Consider the following 15572-nt stretch of genomic DNA (forward strand, 5'->3'; position numbering starts at 1 on the left):
TAGGGTCAACCAGAGTGCCATGGCCTATAGTAACCCAATTCCCGTGGCCGGCACCCTGACACCCCATCCTGTAGGGGTCGGCACTGCACGCAGAGCGTGGTGCCATCCAGCACTGTCGGTCAGCGCTCACCGAGCCCCTCTAGGGCCAGTATTGCACCCACATACACGTGGTGTCCGCGATGTCAAGACATCGCACGCCGTGCCTCTCTCGAGCCGGCATTGCACAGTGACATCGTGATGTCACTACAGTTGTAATGGCTGGGGTGGTGGTGGTGGCGGTTGTTGTGGTGGTGGTGGCGGTTGTGGTGGCGGTGGTTGTCATGGTTGTGGTGGCGATGGGTTGTGGTGGTGGCGGTTGTGCAATAGACCGCCGCGTTTATGAGGTACCGCCACCGCGTTTGCTTCCACTGCTCTCAGGGGGCACGTCCAGCTCGGCGTTCCCAAGCTTCGCCGACTTCGACAACTTCCCCAAGTCGTCGAGCGCCGACCTGGGCGCCGTGTCCGCCGCGTCGGCTGCCCCGAAAGGCAGCGTCCCCCCGGCCGACAAGTACGCGGCCCTGGCCGACCTCGACAGCTTGTTCAGCACGGTGACCAAACCGCAAGAAGGTGAGAGGACGTTGGGTCGTCCGCACGCCCATCACGGTGCCGCCATACACCGAGACAATCTGAACGAGAGGGGGCCAGAGTGTGCAGGCGTCGTGGTCCAAGTTTGTCGACTAATAATTTCAAGAGAAAAGTAACCCCCAAAATTACTCGGTTGGGATCGTACATTGCGATCGCTGTCGTCGCCCCCCCCCCCCCCCTTTTGCAAAAAACTCAGCAGGACCGTCCTGCAACCAAAAACAACTCTTGACAATCAGTGAGGCTTTCCTGGGTAAATAAGGGGCATTATGGTGTGAAGACGAATGCTGTGGTGGTGTAGTGGTGAGCACACTTAACTTGCAATCCAGAAGTCGCCGGTTCGGCTTTTCTGCAGCCATTCCTAGGTGAACAAATGCTGTTGTATTATCAGCGTTAACAAGTGACCTTACTGTTTAACACGTAGGCTTTCGCGACCAATATCATCCATAATATAGGTTATTTTTGGGTTGGATCGCGTAAATATAAATGTCCCGTTAAACCTGCCACCACCTGACACAGCCAATTAGTAAGGTTTGTCACGTAAACAGAACATGCCAATTTGTTACTTGTACAGCAACACCGGTGTGTTGGAGAGCAAATCCACAGCATTTACAATCTTAGTACAACGTTTCGCCAGTAATTACAACTAGCTTAATCAGGCGACAGCCAGATCTGACAATAAATCCTCCTGTTTCGTTCCTTAAATAGAGGGATAGATGTGATTACGTCACTTGTGAGCCCTTCGCGTGCGAAGCGGGGGAGGGGGGATTAATGAAGGCATATAAATTACAATTGGTATCCATTGCCATTTGGGTTATGTATATGGTTATGAACGCACATTACGCATGAACATTGTTCTTGTACCTCCTGTCGTTTGCGTGCAATAAAAATAGCAGTGCCTGTTATTGTCTGTGTACGGGTAATCCCCATTGATGTATGGTGACCTGTATAGGCATGCATTTAAATAATGTGTTATTTGATGATTCGCCTCCAAGCAGCACTAGACCTGTTGCTATCCAAACGGTTACATTTTTTTTAATTCTCTCAATTTCGATAGATTCTGTAATTAGTCTTGGCCAGTAGTCACTAGTTTTGCACAGAAATTCAACATTAGCAAAATCAATTGAGTGTCCTTGTTGGCACGCGTGTTCTGCCACCACCGACAGCTGTCTTTGGGAGTATTTAATTTCTTTGGTGTTCTTTTAGTATCATGCCAATCATTCGTCCTGTCTGCCAAATATAGCATTTGCCACAAGTACAATTAATCCGGTACACACCTTCTGTTGATAGCTTCGGTAATACATCTTTAGTATCAGATATTACTATTATTATTACGTAATAATAATAATACAAATTTTACTTTTGCACTCGCTTTGGTTTTCTTCATTGGTGTTCCTGCCCATCAGTCGGCTTGCCAACGTCCGGACCTCCCGGTGACAAGTACGCGGGTTTGGGTGTCCTGGACGGCGCGTACGGGGTCAGCGGCCCCCCACCGACGGCCTCGGCGGCCGTGCACCACTCGGCCAGCGTGCCCGCACCTCCCTTCCCAGGTACCGAGCCACCTGGGGACAAAGTCGCAGTTTTGGTTGACGTTCAGATGTGACCACGTCTCAAGACGTGTAGCATAGTCTCGACAGAGCTCGATTATTGCAACTCGCTACTCTCTATAAGAGTCGGGCAAAATACATTATCAAGCTGCAGCGTGTAGAATTTTTTTTGGCACGTGCCAGGACGGGTACTGCAAGATCCGACCGTGTCCGTCCAGTGCTCGCCGAGCTGCATTGACTTCCGTTTGCCAAACGAATACGTTTTAAGGTCGCACTCATTACACACAAAGTGTTTGCCACAAATGAACCACAATACCTTGCTGATTTCGTCAAGGAACATAAACCGTCATGCAAACTCCGGTCATCCTCGCAGCAGCTTTTGGCTAATGAAGACTGCATCATGCGCGTTCAGATGCCCTGCTGTGGCCGTCTGGAATACTCTTCGGGTATTACGAAGCCACTAGAGCTATGCTCTTTTAATCTAGATTGAAAACTCATTTATTTAGAACTGTTTTTTGTGTTTAGTTTGTTATCCTTCCCCGCACATCTCATGAGCACGCTTGGCTATATACGATGCGAAAGAAGTTCAACATTCATACATATAACGCGCTGTACGGAAATGGGAAACGGTGCGCGTGTTTGTTGTAGAAAAAGAGGCAGACAGTCTTATGCAGTGGGAAAAGGAAGAGGTTGGAGTATGGACTGGAACAGTGGCAGGGAAATTACAGCAGGGGATGGCTGGGGGAATTGAGTTCCAGACCATGGTGGCAGCAGACGAGAATGAGTGACCTCCTATAACGAAGCTTGATTGGAGGATTCGACAGAAAGGTTTGTTTGCTTGAGTGGAGAGTGTATGTGAAGAGATGAGAGGGGAGAGGTAGGAGAGTGCGTGGGGGGGGGGAGTAGAATGAGATGAGAGGGGAGAGGTAGGAGAGTGCGTGGAGGGGAGTAGAGTGAGATGAGAGGGGAGAGGTAGGAGAGTGCGTGGAGGGGAGTAGAGTGAGATGAGAGGGGAGAGGTAGGAGAGTGCGTGGGGGGGGAGTAGAGTGAGATGAGAGGGGAGAGGTAGGAGAGTGCGTGGAGGGGAGTAGAGTGAGATAGATAAGGTGTCCATGTACAAGTCGGAGTTTAGCATACCCACAAGTACGAACCTTACTCTTTGGTTATTTTGGTAAAGTCACGTAGGTAAATAAAAATAAATTAAATCACGACGTTTCAGACACAACACAAGCGTCCGGTATCAGGTGGGACAACCACAGCAAAAAACAGTTGCTGCAATAGGCAAAAGAGCTGCTGGTGTTGTGTCCGAAACGTCGATTTAATTTATCTTTATTTACCTACGTGACTTTACCGAAAGAACCAAAGAGTATGGATCCTTGCAGTCACGAAAACTTCAAATCTAGAATAAGTACGAGTCTTGCTATTACAGTGGCGGATGGGGTATGGCCCTATCGGCGAGCTGAACACCAATTGAATGACATCTGTTTGTTTCTTTGTAGGTGCAACCAACCCGTTTGTAGGAGTGGGAGTGTCTGGTTCTCCAAATCCTTTCCAGACAAATGGTGAGGTCACACTGCACATGGAGAGATATGCAGAGCTATCGAAATACACTGTTGGTTGTCTGCCTTGAGTCAACCTGTAAAGCCCTGCCTACCCATCTTAAAGACAGCGATATTTTTTGTTTTATAAACCACAATTCTCAATAAATTAATTATCTGAAAGCTTGTTAGATTTCATCACCAAGCACTCACTGATTCACATTTTGTCACTCGCCTCCTTATCACTCTTTTATTGCTACCACAATGATTATTGTTCCACGAACTTTACTCCTTGATTATTCCACCAATGTTGAGTACACACATCTGCCAAACTGTTTATGATTCACACTGTTCGACTCATTCACACTGTTTGGCCACCGCCGTATTGAAGGTCAAAATATTTATTTCTGCTTCTTACCCCGCATCACCCGACTTTGGAATGCCATCCCATCATCGCTTTTCATGCTGGGGCCTGGCTGAGTCAGCCTAGGGCAGCTCAAGAGGTGCCAGGTTTTTCGACTGCGCAAGCCGAGCCGCTGACGGGTGCGCACCATAAACGAATCGAGACGTGTGTTGATGACGCGGAAATAATGCAACGTAATGACTGACGTCGCATTGCAACGTTGAAAATTATAACGCCACTTCTGGCCCTGCTTTGGGTCAAGCCACATTACACAATGCCAGTTTCCTATCTAAATAAATATTAATTAAGGGATACTCTCCCTTAAGTTGTTTCATGCAACCTGGCCCAGATGTGCCACGGTTTGGTTCCGGCTCAGTTCGTCAAATCGGCAATGGAAACCGCTTGTGTCGTGAGAGCCCCGTGTTGGCTCGGCTCGGTTGTACCAGTGGAAAAACAGACATTGGTGGCAGAGCATCGAAAATGAGGCCGTGCCACGCGATTTGAGTGCTACCTGCCCTTAAGCCTGCCTCACATGCCGCGCCCTCCCCTCTCTGCCACGCTCCAGGGTTTGCCGCGTTCAGTTCGGCAGGAGCGCAGTCCGGGTTTGGCACTGCAGCCCCGGTCTCGGCGTTCGTGCCGAGCTTCCAGCCGGCACCCAGCACCTTCACGCAGCAGCAGCCGCCGCCCGCACTGGCGGCAGCGGCGGCAGCAGCTGTTTTCCAACAGCAGCAGCATCAGCAGCAGCAGCAGCATCAGCAGGCTGCCCTCCAGCAGCAGCATCAGCAGGCTGCCCTCCAGCAGCAGCATCAGCAGGCTGCCCTCCAGCAGCAGCATCAGCAGGCTGCCCTCCAGCAGCAGCAGGCTGCCCTGCAGCAGCAGCATCAGCAGGCTACCCTGCAACAGCAACATCAGCAGGCTACCCTGCAACAGCAGGCGCTGTACATGCAGCCGCCTGCCTACCCTGCACAGCACAACGGTAAGTGTACAATGCTGCTGTGTGTATAGTGTATGCATGGTGCTGGCCACCCACCCCCGCGTGCTTCTACTTGCCATAATAATAGCTGCTCGCTAAACGGAATTTGCCCGGTCTGTTAAAGGCAACACGGAGAATCTTTGTAGATCATTTGCAATTGTCCTCGTTGTTGTTGTGTTTGTCTCCTCTAGGCACTCCCTTTGGAGCATTCGTGCAGCCCAAGGCAGCTGCTGCGGTCCCGTTTGCGCAGCCCATCTCTGCGATGGTCAACAACCCCTTCATGGTAGCTCTCGTCTTCGTCACACACACTCACACCACCAGCGCAAAGATAAAATCTCACCTGTTGCCGTGCCCGTGAAAGATGAGCGGCTTCGGCGCTTTCAACGGCCATCTAGCTGGCAATCCACAGTCCACCACCTCGTCTCCCCCACGATTCGAGAAATCATTACAATTCAGATTCACGGTTCAATTTAGGAATCCATTATCATTATATCTATGGGCACCTTTTTTGCCCACATCCAATATGATGAAACATAGGAATGGGTTTTACCATTTCCGGCAATAAAACAGGTGTTAAGATGTTCAATCACCAAATAGAGAGCCTTTTGCCTAGGCACCAAGTCTGCATTAACCACACATACTTGTGGTAAAACATGCAAACTAACATGCTCTTATAATATATGCTTTGTCTTTTATCATTATTATGATCTGTGTTGTGTTTACCGTCTGGCTTGTTTATTCGTCTGGAGAGAATCACTTCTTATCACGTTTGCATATAATTTGCACAATTGCAGAGGGTTCATAGATCCAATTCCTGTTTACTATGGGACAAAGCATTTGTCAATAACACTGTGGCCGTGAAAGGAAAGGTAATAGGCAACGTCCCAGGCAGTGGGCCCTCTTCATAGCACGTAAATATCGAGGCCAGAGAGGTCGCGTGGGTTAGACTTTTAAGTATATCATAGGCAACGCTCGCCTATTATATACTTTTCTTTTAAGGCCACAATGTTGTTCATGAATATGAGTGTGGTGCTTGTGCAGCATTGCCACAATGGAGTTTGACCAAATAATTTGTTTAATTGTGGAACGAAAAGTAACCTCATCACTAAACGCCTTTTTTGCCAGCTGCAAAACTCTTTACTTCCATTCATAGTTTCTCCTTCCAATCAATGCCCATTTGTTTACATGTGTTTGTTTGTGTGTGTTTTTAAAAAGTCGGTAGGGCGTAGTGCTGGCCACCCACCCCCTCGCGTACCATAGGTGCACGCTAACAGCACTTGCCCCAACAGTCTGTTCAGGCTACACGGGGGATCTGTATCTTTGTTTTGTATATAAAAAGACCAGGTTAGTTGTTTTTGGAGTGCACACATCTGAGAAAAGTAACCTGGGGCCGGGTGATATAGCTCTGCTTGCTGACCTGCGTCTACTGGACATCCTTGAAAAAGAGCTTTATATAGCTCATCATATTCCTCCTGACTAAATTAAGATGCTGATTTTTGGCTTAATACCAAATCCCTAAAGGAGATGGCTAAGAGAAGGCAGAACAGCTGTGGATTCAATCTCCCTATGCAGAGTTTTAAATGGAATTCCCTCCTATACATTGCATTTCCCCAGGTACTCCGGTCTTCCTCGACACATCAAATGCTCCTGAAAATGTAATTGGCCAAATATCTCAATGCAGGACTATCCCGAAACATAAGCCTTGAGGCTCAGTGAGGCTTTTCCCCGGGTAATTAAAGGGGCATTTATTATTTATCGCATGAAGATGGATAGTGCAATGAAGGATGAGCGCTCACTGAACTCGCAACAGGACCGTCTTCGGTGGTTTATTCGTTCTCCTGGCTTTGCAGTTGAAACAATTAGCATGTCGCTTAATCCTCCCCCCCCCGCCACTGACCCCCTCTAATTCACCCGGTATAACTTTACCCCACTACAGCAGGCCACGTGTAGTTGGGGTAAAGTATGGGTTGTGCCACCTCTTCCAGGCGTTTGACCAGCGTGGAAGAGTAGGCCATGAATACCCACTTTCGGAGCCTCTTGAGCTCACTCGAGTGGAAGCCATTCCACGGGCAGGGGCACGAAGCGAACAAATTGCAGTCCAGCACCTTTAGTCTACCTTTTATTATTTACATATATATGTGCTGTTATACAGCGGTAGACTTGCGACACGTTGAGTTATATTAACACGTGTTTTTATTCTCTCTTCGTTTCTTGAACCAGGGTGGAACAAACGGCGGGCAGTTTCCCGGCAGCGCCGCATCCACCAACCCCTTCCTGTAGTCGGGGCGTCCGGCGTGTGGGCGTCAGAGAGCAGCGGCATCGCAGTCCTCCCGCACCCTGACTCCAGAGCGACATTCGCGGCAACTCCCGGGAACATAAGGAAGCAAAAGCACGCCCCCTCCGTGCTTCTGCCCACACTGCAGCAGACACCCGCTCCCTCCGTGCTTCTGACCACAAGGCAGCAGACGTCCGCTCCTCCGTGCTTCTGACCACACGGCAGCAGACAGCCGCCCCTCCGTGCTTCTGACCACACGGAGGCAGACACCCGCCCCTCCGTGCTTCTGACCACACGGCAGCAGACAGCCGCCCCTCCGTGCTTCTGACCACATGGCAGCAGACAGCCGCCCGTCCGTGCTTATGACCACACAGCAGCAGACAGCCGCCCCTCCGTGCTTCTGACCACATGGCAGCAGACAGCCGCCCCTCCGTGCTTCTGACCACATGGCAGCAGACAGCCGCGCCCTTCCGTGCTTCTGACCACACGGCGGCAGACAGCCGCCCCTCTGTGTTTCTGACCACACGGCAGCAGACAGCCGCCCCTCCGTGCTTCTGCCCACATGGCAGTGGACTGCTGCCCCTCTGTGTTTCTGACCACACGGCGGCGGACAGCTGTCCCTTCACGAAACCCCCCGGTCATCTGGATCACCAAGGCTTCTTCATCTCGGAAGCACCCAAGTTTCATAAAAGGTTTTGGGGGGGGGGGGGAAACTGAGGCGGCAACCGTTGTTCCAGACTGCTTTTATTTTAAGAGTGCATTTTAATTAATTATCAATAGTGTGGGGGGGGGGGGGGCGTGGGGGGGCACTTTTGTGGCAGGTGGTGTCTTGGTTTATGTTAACCCTTTTTGATATTTTATTTGCTTCGCTGGTAATATAGAATTACAAATTTCCAGCCAATTATTATGTTTAATTTGTAATTCTTTTAACAATGTCTACCAGCCATTAAGCTTTGGCTGGTGACTCGGATGATGAGAATGATGTCTTACGACGAATCATGAATGGATCTGAAAATGCCTTTTAAGTCTGAACTTTCAGCTGTCTTCATTTCTTTAATCTAATTTTCTTGTACGCAGCATGTATTTGTTTTTATATTCTGGAGCCTAGCGTAGCATTTACCTGTTACACCTTTAAAAGCGTCGGATCAAGAATAGCTCACGTGTTTCACCGTGTCACTCGTGTTGAAGTCAGATTATATTAGTGCAGCCATTAACTACAGACCGTTGCCCTGTTCAACTCTAAAAAGCTATCCATAATAGAGGTTTTTTTGGGGGGTTAGATCACGTAGATATATACATGTGTCGTTAAACCCGACACAGCAAACTAGTAAGGGTTGTTGGAGAGCCAATCCACAACATTTACATGTTCTGTTTACGTGACAACCCTTACTATTGAGATGTGTTGGTTGGTGGCGGGTTTAACGACACATTTATATATTTACACGATCTACCCCAAAAAAAACCTCTTATAGGTCGCGAAAGCCTATGTGTTAAACTCTAGAAAACTAAAGAAGCAATTCGTGTTAAATTTCTGTAACAAGCTAAACATCATAGGAAACAAATGGAGATGCAATCCAATAGATGATCATGCTTTGCACAACAGCACTGTGTTAACATAATGTGTAGAAAGACTCGCCCCCACCATAGGAATGTGGAATTTCCACCACCGGCTAACGGCTGTAAACAGGAGATGAGCACCAGCGCCTCATTGCTCAAACAGGTCGTGCTGACTTGGTGGAAATTCCAATTTCAATTAATTCCCACGCAATATCACAGCTTGAGTAACTAAAAAAGTAAGTGAAGCTTCACTGCAGGACATTTTGCCTGATTTTTTGCTCAAACTCTCAACTTCCTTCCATTGGCCTCCCACATCTCAGAACAAGGGGGGGGGACCGTCTCTTCGTTTCTGCAGCCGGGTCCGGTGCTGTGCACCTGCCCTCTACCGGGCTGACGGGCAACTTGCCTACGAGTCGCGCTTTGCAATGCAATGTTTTTTTCTTAGATTCACGCTTGATGCGATTCCCCGCGGTCGCTTCAACAACGAATCAAAAGTTGCCTAACACAAAGCACCTTATCTCTGCGTGGCCTCCTGGCTTCTGCCCCCCCCTGCTTCCCCACTCGTTGTGTAATGATGAATGTTAGCCCAACTCTCAGACGATGTGTACGATAGTTCTGCTGTGGATTGAGCAAGATTTCTTACGAACTTGCGTTTTTACTGGAATCAAAGTCCCCCAAGTACGCCTGCCTTTAACAAGAGTGTGCATTGGTGTAATTGTGGCTCGCAGCGTAGTTTTATTTAATCACGTATATTCTGTTATTTTTACCAATCGCAGAGAAGAGTAGTCAATCGACAAAGTGAGCTTTTTGTCATTCGCAAACCTACACTCGTGTTTGAGATGACACCGATTTTGGATTTAGCTGTCATCTCGGCCGCTGCCTTGTTATTATTTTTCTTCCCTGCAATTAATCTCTGTCTGGGGGTTCAAAGTTCATCACAGTGTGCAGGTGTTGGGGCTGTGTTGGGGGGAATTGTAGGTACATGCCTATGTGACTTATAATCAGAATATTTATTGAGACTGGAGCAATCCGATGAGCTATAAATCTCTTTTTCACACAGGTATCCAGTAGGGGCAGGTCAGAACGTTATGACAACAATACAAAAACACGACAGTATAGGAAAGGTAAAAAAAAATATTCGAAAAAAATACAAATCAAACTAAACTTTTTTTTATTTTACCAGGTAAAGCGCACTGAGCTATATTAGCTTGTTTCTCAGAAGCGACCTGGCCAAAAATGATTGCTCAACGAAGTGGCTTATCATCACGTGGACATTTTTAACCTCCAAAGAAACAACAACAACAACAGCAATTATGGGGGGCTGGGGGGGGGGTTGCCCCTGGTGAAACAAAAAAAAGATTTTGAATACCCATTTGGGCTCTCGTTGCGAACTACGATTCACTTGATCGCCGGTGAAACCCACTTGGGTGTTGAATCCGCAGTCGTGCAGTGCCAGCAGTGTGTCGTCCACACGGTTACGGTCGGTCGTGTTTTTTTTTTGTGCACATGTGGGCGCGTCAGACTCCTTTATGAATACTCGAGGCTCATTTTCACACATTCTAACGAAGTGTACACAGCAGATTGCAGTCATCTAGTTGTCTCGTTTTAGAGATGTAAACTTTAAAAAAACAACACTTAGTCCAAGTGTGGTTTAAATCCGTTGAGTAGTTTAACGTATGAATTTGAGTTAAATGTTAGTCATGACCGTAATCTTAAAAAATGTGAAACGTTGAATAAGTTTCAAAATATAGGAGTCATTTACACAACGGCCTCTTTGTAACCTCTGGAGTGGGTGCAGCCTCTCATTAGAGGAAGTGGAATGTCACTCAAAACTCAAGCTGTGCCGTCCATGGCAATTCTTTACCGAGCCCTGTCCTGCGGCTACCATTTCGAGAGGGTTAGACTATTTCTAAGTTAACTTGTTGGGTAAATCCCCCCCCCAGCTTATCCCGATTGTGCTATCGGTGGCTAGTCACGGGATAAAGTATCAATGCGGATCTCTCGCAGAGCATAGCAACCGTTCCACAGAAGCGGATATCACGCAACTACATCTTGAGATCCCTTTGCACAGCAGATGGCAGCATTTTCCCACCCTCCCAGCCACACGGAGTGTCAACCCGATACGATACAGTTTTTATTTTAATTCTCGGAGCTGAAATCTTTGCCCAAGTTAAATGCAGAACTAAACTTACATTTGATGTTTTTTTTGTTGCGGTCATTGGTGACCAGGCTGAGACCATAGATAATGATGTCGTTGTTCTTGCTCGACCTCGCATGGAACCAATGATCACTTCGTCCCAATTTTAATTTAACGTACGTTTTAGCGCCACTGGAAAGCTGCATTTGTTGAACTTCTTTCGCACCGCACGTAGCCAACCGTGCCAATCGGACAAAAAACGTAAACACAATAAGCAGTTCTAAAGAAAGAAAGCTGAACGGCTTTTAAAGTAAATCTACCTTTCGTTTTTTGTGCTCCCCGTACATCTTTTCAATTTTCCACCTTTTTTGCGTTTGGTAAAACCTGTCAAGTTTCGCAGGGAGTGCATCACCCAATATCAAATCATTTGCACATGTGGTATTCGCACGTGTTAGAGATGTTTAGTCGCTTAAGTTTTGCGTTCGGGGGCGACGTTGCTTTGTGTAATCCCAGTTTATTATTTTTCATGTAAATTTTTGGCAAACTTTGACGCTGGCACACAATGCTCTGATGTCACGGGATCTTTAACTTCCCCCACTGTCAATCAGGTGTCAAGTATTTATGGTTTAAACACACACTGCAGTATTAACCAGAGCGGAGTAGCAGATTTGAACTGTGAAACTCTTGCAACAAGTGGCGAACGTGCTGGGCTATTGTCAACATCATCTTCGCTACCACGTACGTTATACATGTGTAGAAATGTATCTGCTTGTAGGAAAATATCACGAGCTTTATGTTGGGGAATTGTATTTCGTTTTCATCTAGCCTGGATTAATCCAAGTGCGTCGCTACACTCACTTTAGGTTAGGGAATACCGTTTGCGCTGGGAGAGCTGGCGTCTTGGACACTTGACCAGTTAATCCTCACACTGGATTTTATTTAATTAAGGAATTCGTGGGCTTCAAGCGTCTCTGGCGTTCGCTTTAACAGGCGGTTTATTTTGAGACCTTGTGCTGGTTTTTTTCGAGCAGTATTTATGAAGGTGTCCTCAAAGCCCCAGTTTGTAGATCGCGAAGATGGGTAAAGCCGGGACGATTTCGGTCTATTCACCGGCTTGCGTGTGCTCCCGTTACTCGGAGTGCTTTTAAAAATTCTGACCGCCGCTCCCTCCCCTCCATCCCACCGCTTTCCGAAGGCAGGAAACCTCCCAAGCCACACCCAGCGTGACGTGGGCTCGATGATGCTGAAGGCGTCATAAAGCGCCCCCCCCCCCCTCCGTCTGTCCGTCACCTCCCCATCCGGTGCCAACACGCGTTGCCCAATTTGGTCGAGCAATCTCACGGATAGCGATCGATGGAGTAATAATCGATTTTAATTCTGGATTTTAAGTTTTCGTGACTGCAAGAATCCATACTCTTTGGTTCATTCGGTAAAGTCACGTAGGTGAAAATAAAATAAAAATCGATTTTACCCAGACAAATCCCGAGAGTCCAGCTCCTGCATTGAGCTGACATGTAGCATCCTCGTTTGTACTTTGCACATCTCTTCGGCTGTGACCTCGCATCTGTGTTGAGATGCACGAGCGCTTATTCCGCAGTTTACAGTGCCCTTGGCCGTCCTCGTGTAATTTTACTTTCTCGAATTAGTAACTCGCACGGGGGAGGGATTAGAGGTGTAACGATGCATACAATTAAGGTCACTTCCAAAGCTGACGCTATTTGCATGGTGGAGCGGTGGTACAGAGGGTTCACACGCTGCTCTTTGAACCCGGAAACCCGAGTTCAATTCCCAGCGATGACTTGCATCAGTGGCGAGGTGATTATATAAATCGGCCCTGGGTCTTTTTTACAAACCTGCACTGGTCAGCATGGTGAAGTATTTTCAAGCAACCCCCCCCCCACAATTGACACGATGTGGGGAGGCCATCATCCAACGGTGGATTTACAAGGTGCTGTAAATTATAATTGTTATCACGTTTGATGGATTTCACAGGACCCCTGCAGCCACTAGTGGCTGCTGGGTCATGACGGTGACAATGGATTTCTGTAAAAGTGCAACTGCTTTTTATTTTATTTCTGGTGTTTTTAGTACCTGTGAGCTGAAGTTGTCAAATTGTTTAACCTATTTAACAGTGTCGGCTGAGGAGGAGAGTGGCTGCGTTTAATGAGAGGTTCAATTGATCCATTGGATAGTTCATTGTAAGAAGGTTATCTTAGAAAAGTTTTAATAAGAAATCAAAGCAATTGGGTCATGTTGCAACTCCGAAGGCTCAAATACATGTCGCTTACATCAACTTTGTCTCCGCAACTCTTGATCCTTGGGTTATTTCAAAGCCCTCTTTTCCCCATTAACCGCGCGCACCGTTAATAAGTGCAGTGGGGTTGACCCCACTGCTCTTTCGAACTTTCAATGGGCGCGACTGGGACGGCTCGGAATGGACTGATTAAATGACATTCTGAAAAGTCTCTCAAACGGAAACTCTCATCATCATAATAAGTCTGACCGCATCAAATACGCAAGTACATTTGACAAACTACCTGTATATAAAATGGTAAAAGTTTTCCAAGAATAAACAGTATAGACTGGGGCTTTAAGCAGCAGATTTTTCATTTTATGTAGTATACGCTATATATATTTTTTTCCCTGAGCCCTTTTTCGCTTTGGTTAACGTGTATTTCTTTGTGCTAAACAAACAAAAATGTGTGTGCCGGGTTTTGCGACCGCTTGGTTTACGTGAAGGTAGCGCCGCCGCGGCGTGCGCAAGTCGACCGCCTCGTACCGGCGCTCCGGCCGCTGCCCCGCTGCTGCCTTATGTCCGCTCGTCTTAGTCTAAATCGCAAGCAGGTGCGTGTGCACAAGTGGTAGGTGCGTGTGCACAAGTTGTAGGTGCGTGTGCACAAGTTGTGGGTGCGTGCTCTCGATTCACAGCCGCTGGTGCCTTCTTACAGTCGTCTCGTTTAAAAAAAGAAACTTGTGAAAAACCCAGAACCGCTGATGTGCACGGGGGCCTCCCACAGCCGGCATCTACGTGACTGCCACCACCACCAGCAGCAGTAGCAGAATGGTGCGAGGCAACGCCGCGCTCGGAAAACGTCGCTGTGGTTTGATAAACCCGATACGCGCGCAATTATACGGACGCCTAATGACCAGGGGTCGGCAACCAAAATAACAAGAAGAGCCATTTTTGTTCCAATTCGGTTAAAACAATAAAAACAATCTTAATATTGCAAGAGCCTTGCAATTGACCCATTGGATAGTTCATTGTAAGAAGGTTATCTTAGAAAAGTTTTAATAAGAAATAAAAGCAATTGGGTCATGTTGCAACTCCGAAGGCTCAAATACATGTCGCTTACATCAACTCTTGATCCTTGGGTTATTTCAAAGCCCTCTTTTCTTCATTAACCGCGCGGTGGTCCTGAATATATAACCATCACGAAGCGGTCCTTAAAGAGCCGCAGGTCGCCGACCCTTGCCCATGACCGACGTCACCTGCGGAGATGCTCGAACTCCCGTCAGATCTCAGAAGCTGAGTGGGGGTTGAGCCAGGCTAGCGCATGGACGGGTGGCCACCATGCACGCCAGGTTGTCACCGGCGGCTGCGAGGCCGTGCTTACGCGGTGGCCAGCAGGAGGTAGTGCAGGAAATCCCCATTGTTGTACTGTACTTCTGTGCGCCCGCATCTATGCCCGCCGCCATCACCAACCCGCACCGATCGGTGTTGTGGTGTTCAAGTACCACGACCCGCACGGAGCGGGGAAAGGGCCTCGATTGACGAAGGACTCGTACGTGTACACGATTAAATGGATAGCTACTGTGGTGTGTGGATGTATAGACAACTTGCACACAACATAGCTATCTATGCTGTTGTTACATCCAGCCTTAAGCTGGTTCATGAAAATATTTAACTGTGATTTTTTTTTTCCCCCTCATATTGGTCGGCATCCCACAGGTGTGATGGCCCGGATGCTGGCAATGAGGGAAGTTTGGCCCAGGTGTCACTGGCGTCTAGACCAGGGGCGATCAAAGCATAACTTACCGGCCACGATGACTAAATATTCAGTGTATCTTGGCTTGAAACGGTGAACAAAAAATCCGCCTTCGTCAGAACAGCCCCGGGGTGCCTGCCGCTTGTCTGCCGAATCAGGCGTGAGTAGTCCCGGGGAGCTTGTGCAGACTTCTTTTCATTAAAAACTCCGCAGGCGACCAGCGCGTGCGGAACTGGCTGCGTGACGACCCTACGTGACCGCCACCATGTGACGCGTTGTGTGTCGTGTGGCCCCCTGCAATGTGGATATTTTGGTATTCAGGTCCTCGTGAGTACCTATCTTCGTTGAACTTCTTATCGCACCGTACGGAGCCAACCGTGCTCGTCGGAGGTGCGGGAGTAGGACAACAAACACACCACAACAAAAGGTCAGGAGGTTTAACAACCCCTTGCCTAGTCTAACAAACGTGATTGCTGTGTGTGTGTGTAAATAAACAAACGGGGGAAAGTGGCGTAGTAAATATTCTTGGTTCTTT

At 48.0% G+C, this 15572-nt stretch overlaps 1 protein-coding gene across 1 annotated transcript in view; it reads left to right on the forward strand.

Annotated features, from left to right (window-relative positions):
• Nucleotides 1-15522, forward strand: part of LOC144947054 (arf-GAP domain and FG repeat-containing protein 1-like) — a 36034-nt gene extending 20512 nt beyond the window's left edge. Inside the window, exons 7-12 of the mRNA XM_078876200.1 lie at nucleotides 418-606; nucleotides 2028-2171; nucleotides 3668-3730; nucleotides 4675-5085; nucleotides 5274-5365; nucleotides 7303-15522. Of these exons, the coding sequence (XP_078732326.1) occupies nucleotides 418-606; nucleotides 2028-2171; nucleotides 3668-3730; nucleotides 4675-5085; nucleotides 5274-5365; nucleotides 7303-7362 (959 nt within the window). The 3' untranslated portion in view covers nucleotides 7363-15522. The remainder of the gene's footprint in view (nucleotides 1-417; nucleotides 607-2027; nucleotides 2172-3667; nucleotides 3731-4674; nucleotides 5086-5273; nucleotides 5366-7302) is intronic.
• The last annotated feature ends 50 nt before the right edge of the window (nucleotides 15523-15572 follow it).

The sequence above is a fragment of the Lampetra fluviatilis genome, chromosome 43 (assembly GCF_964198595.1).
Source record: "Lampetra fluviatilis chromosome 43, kcLamFluv1.1, whole genome shotgun sequence".
Classification (NCBI taxonomy): Eukaryota; Metazoa; Chordata; class Hyperoartia; order Petromyzontiformes; family Petromyzontidae; genus Lampetra; species Lampetra fluviatilis.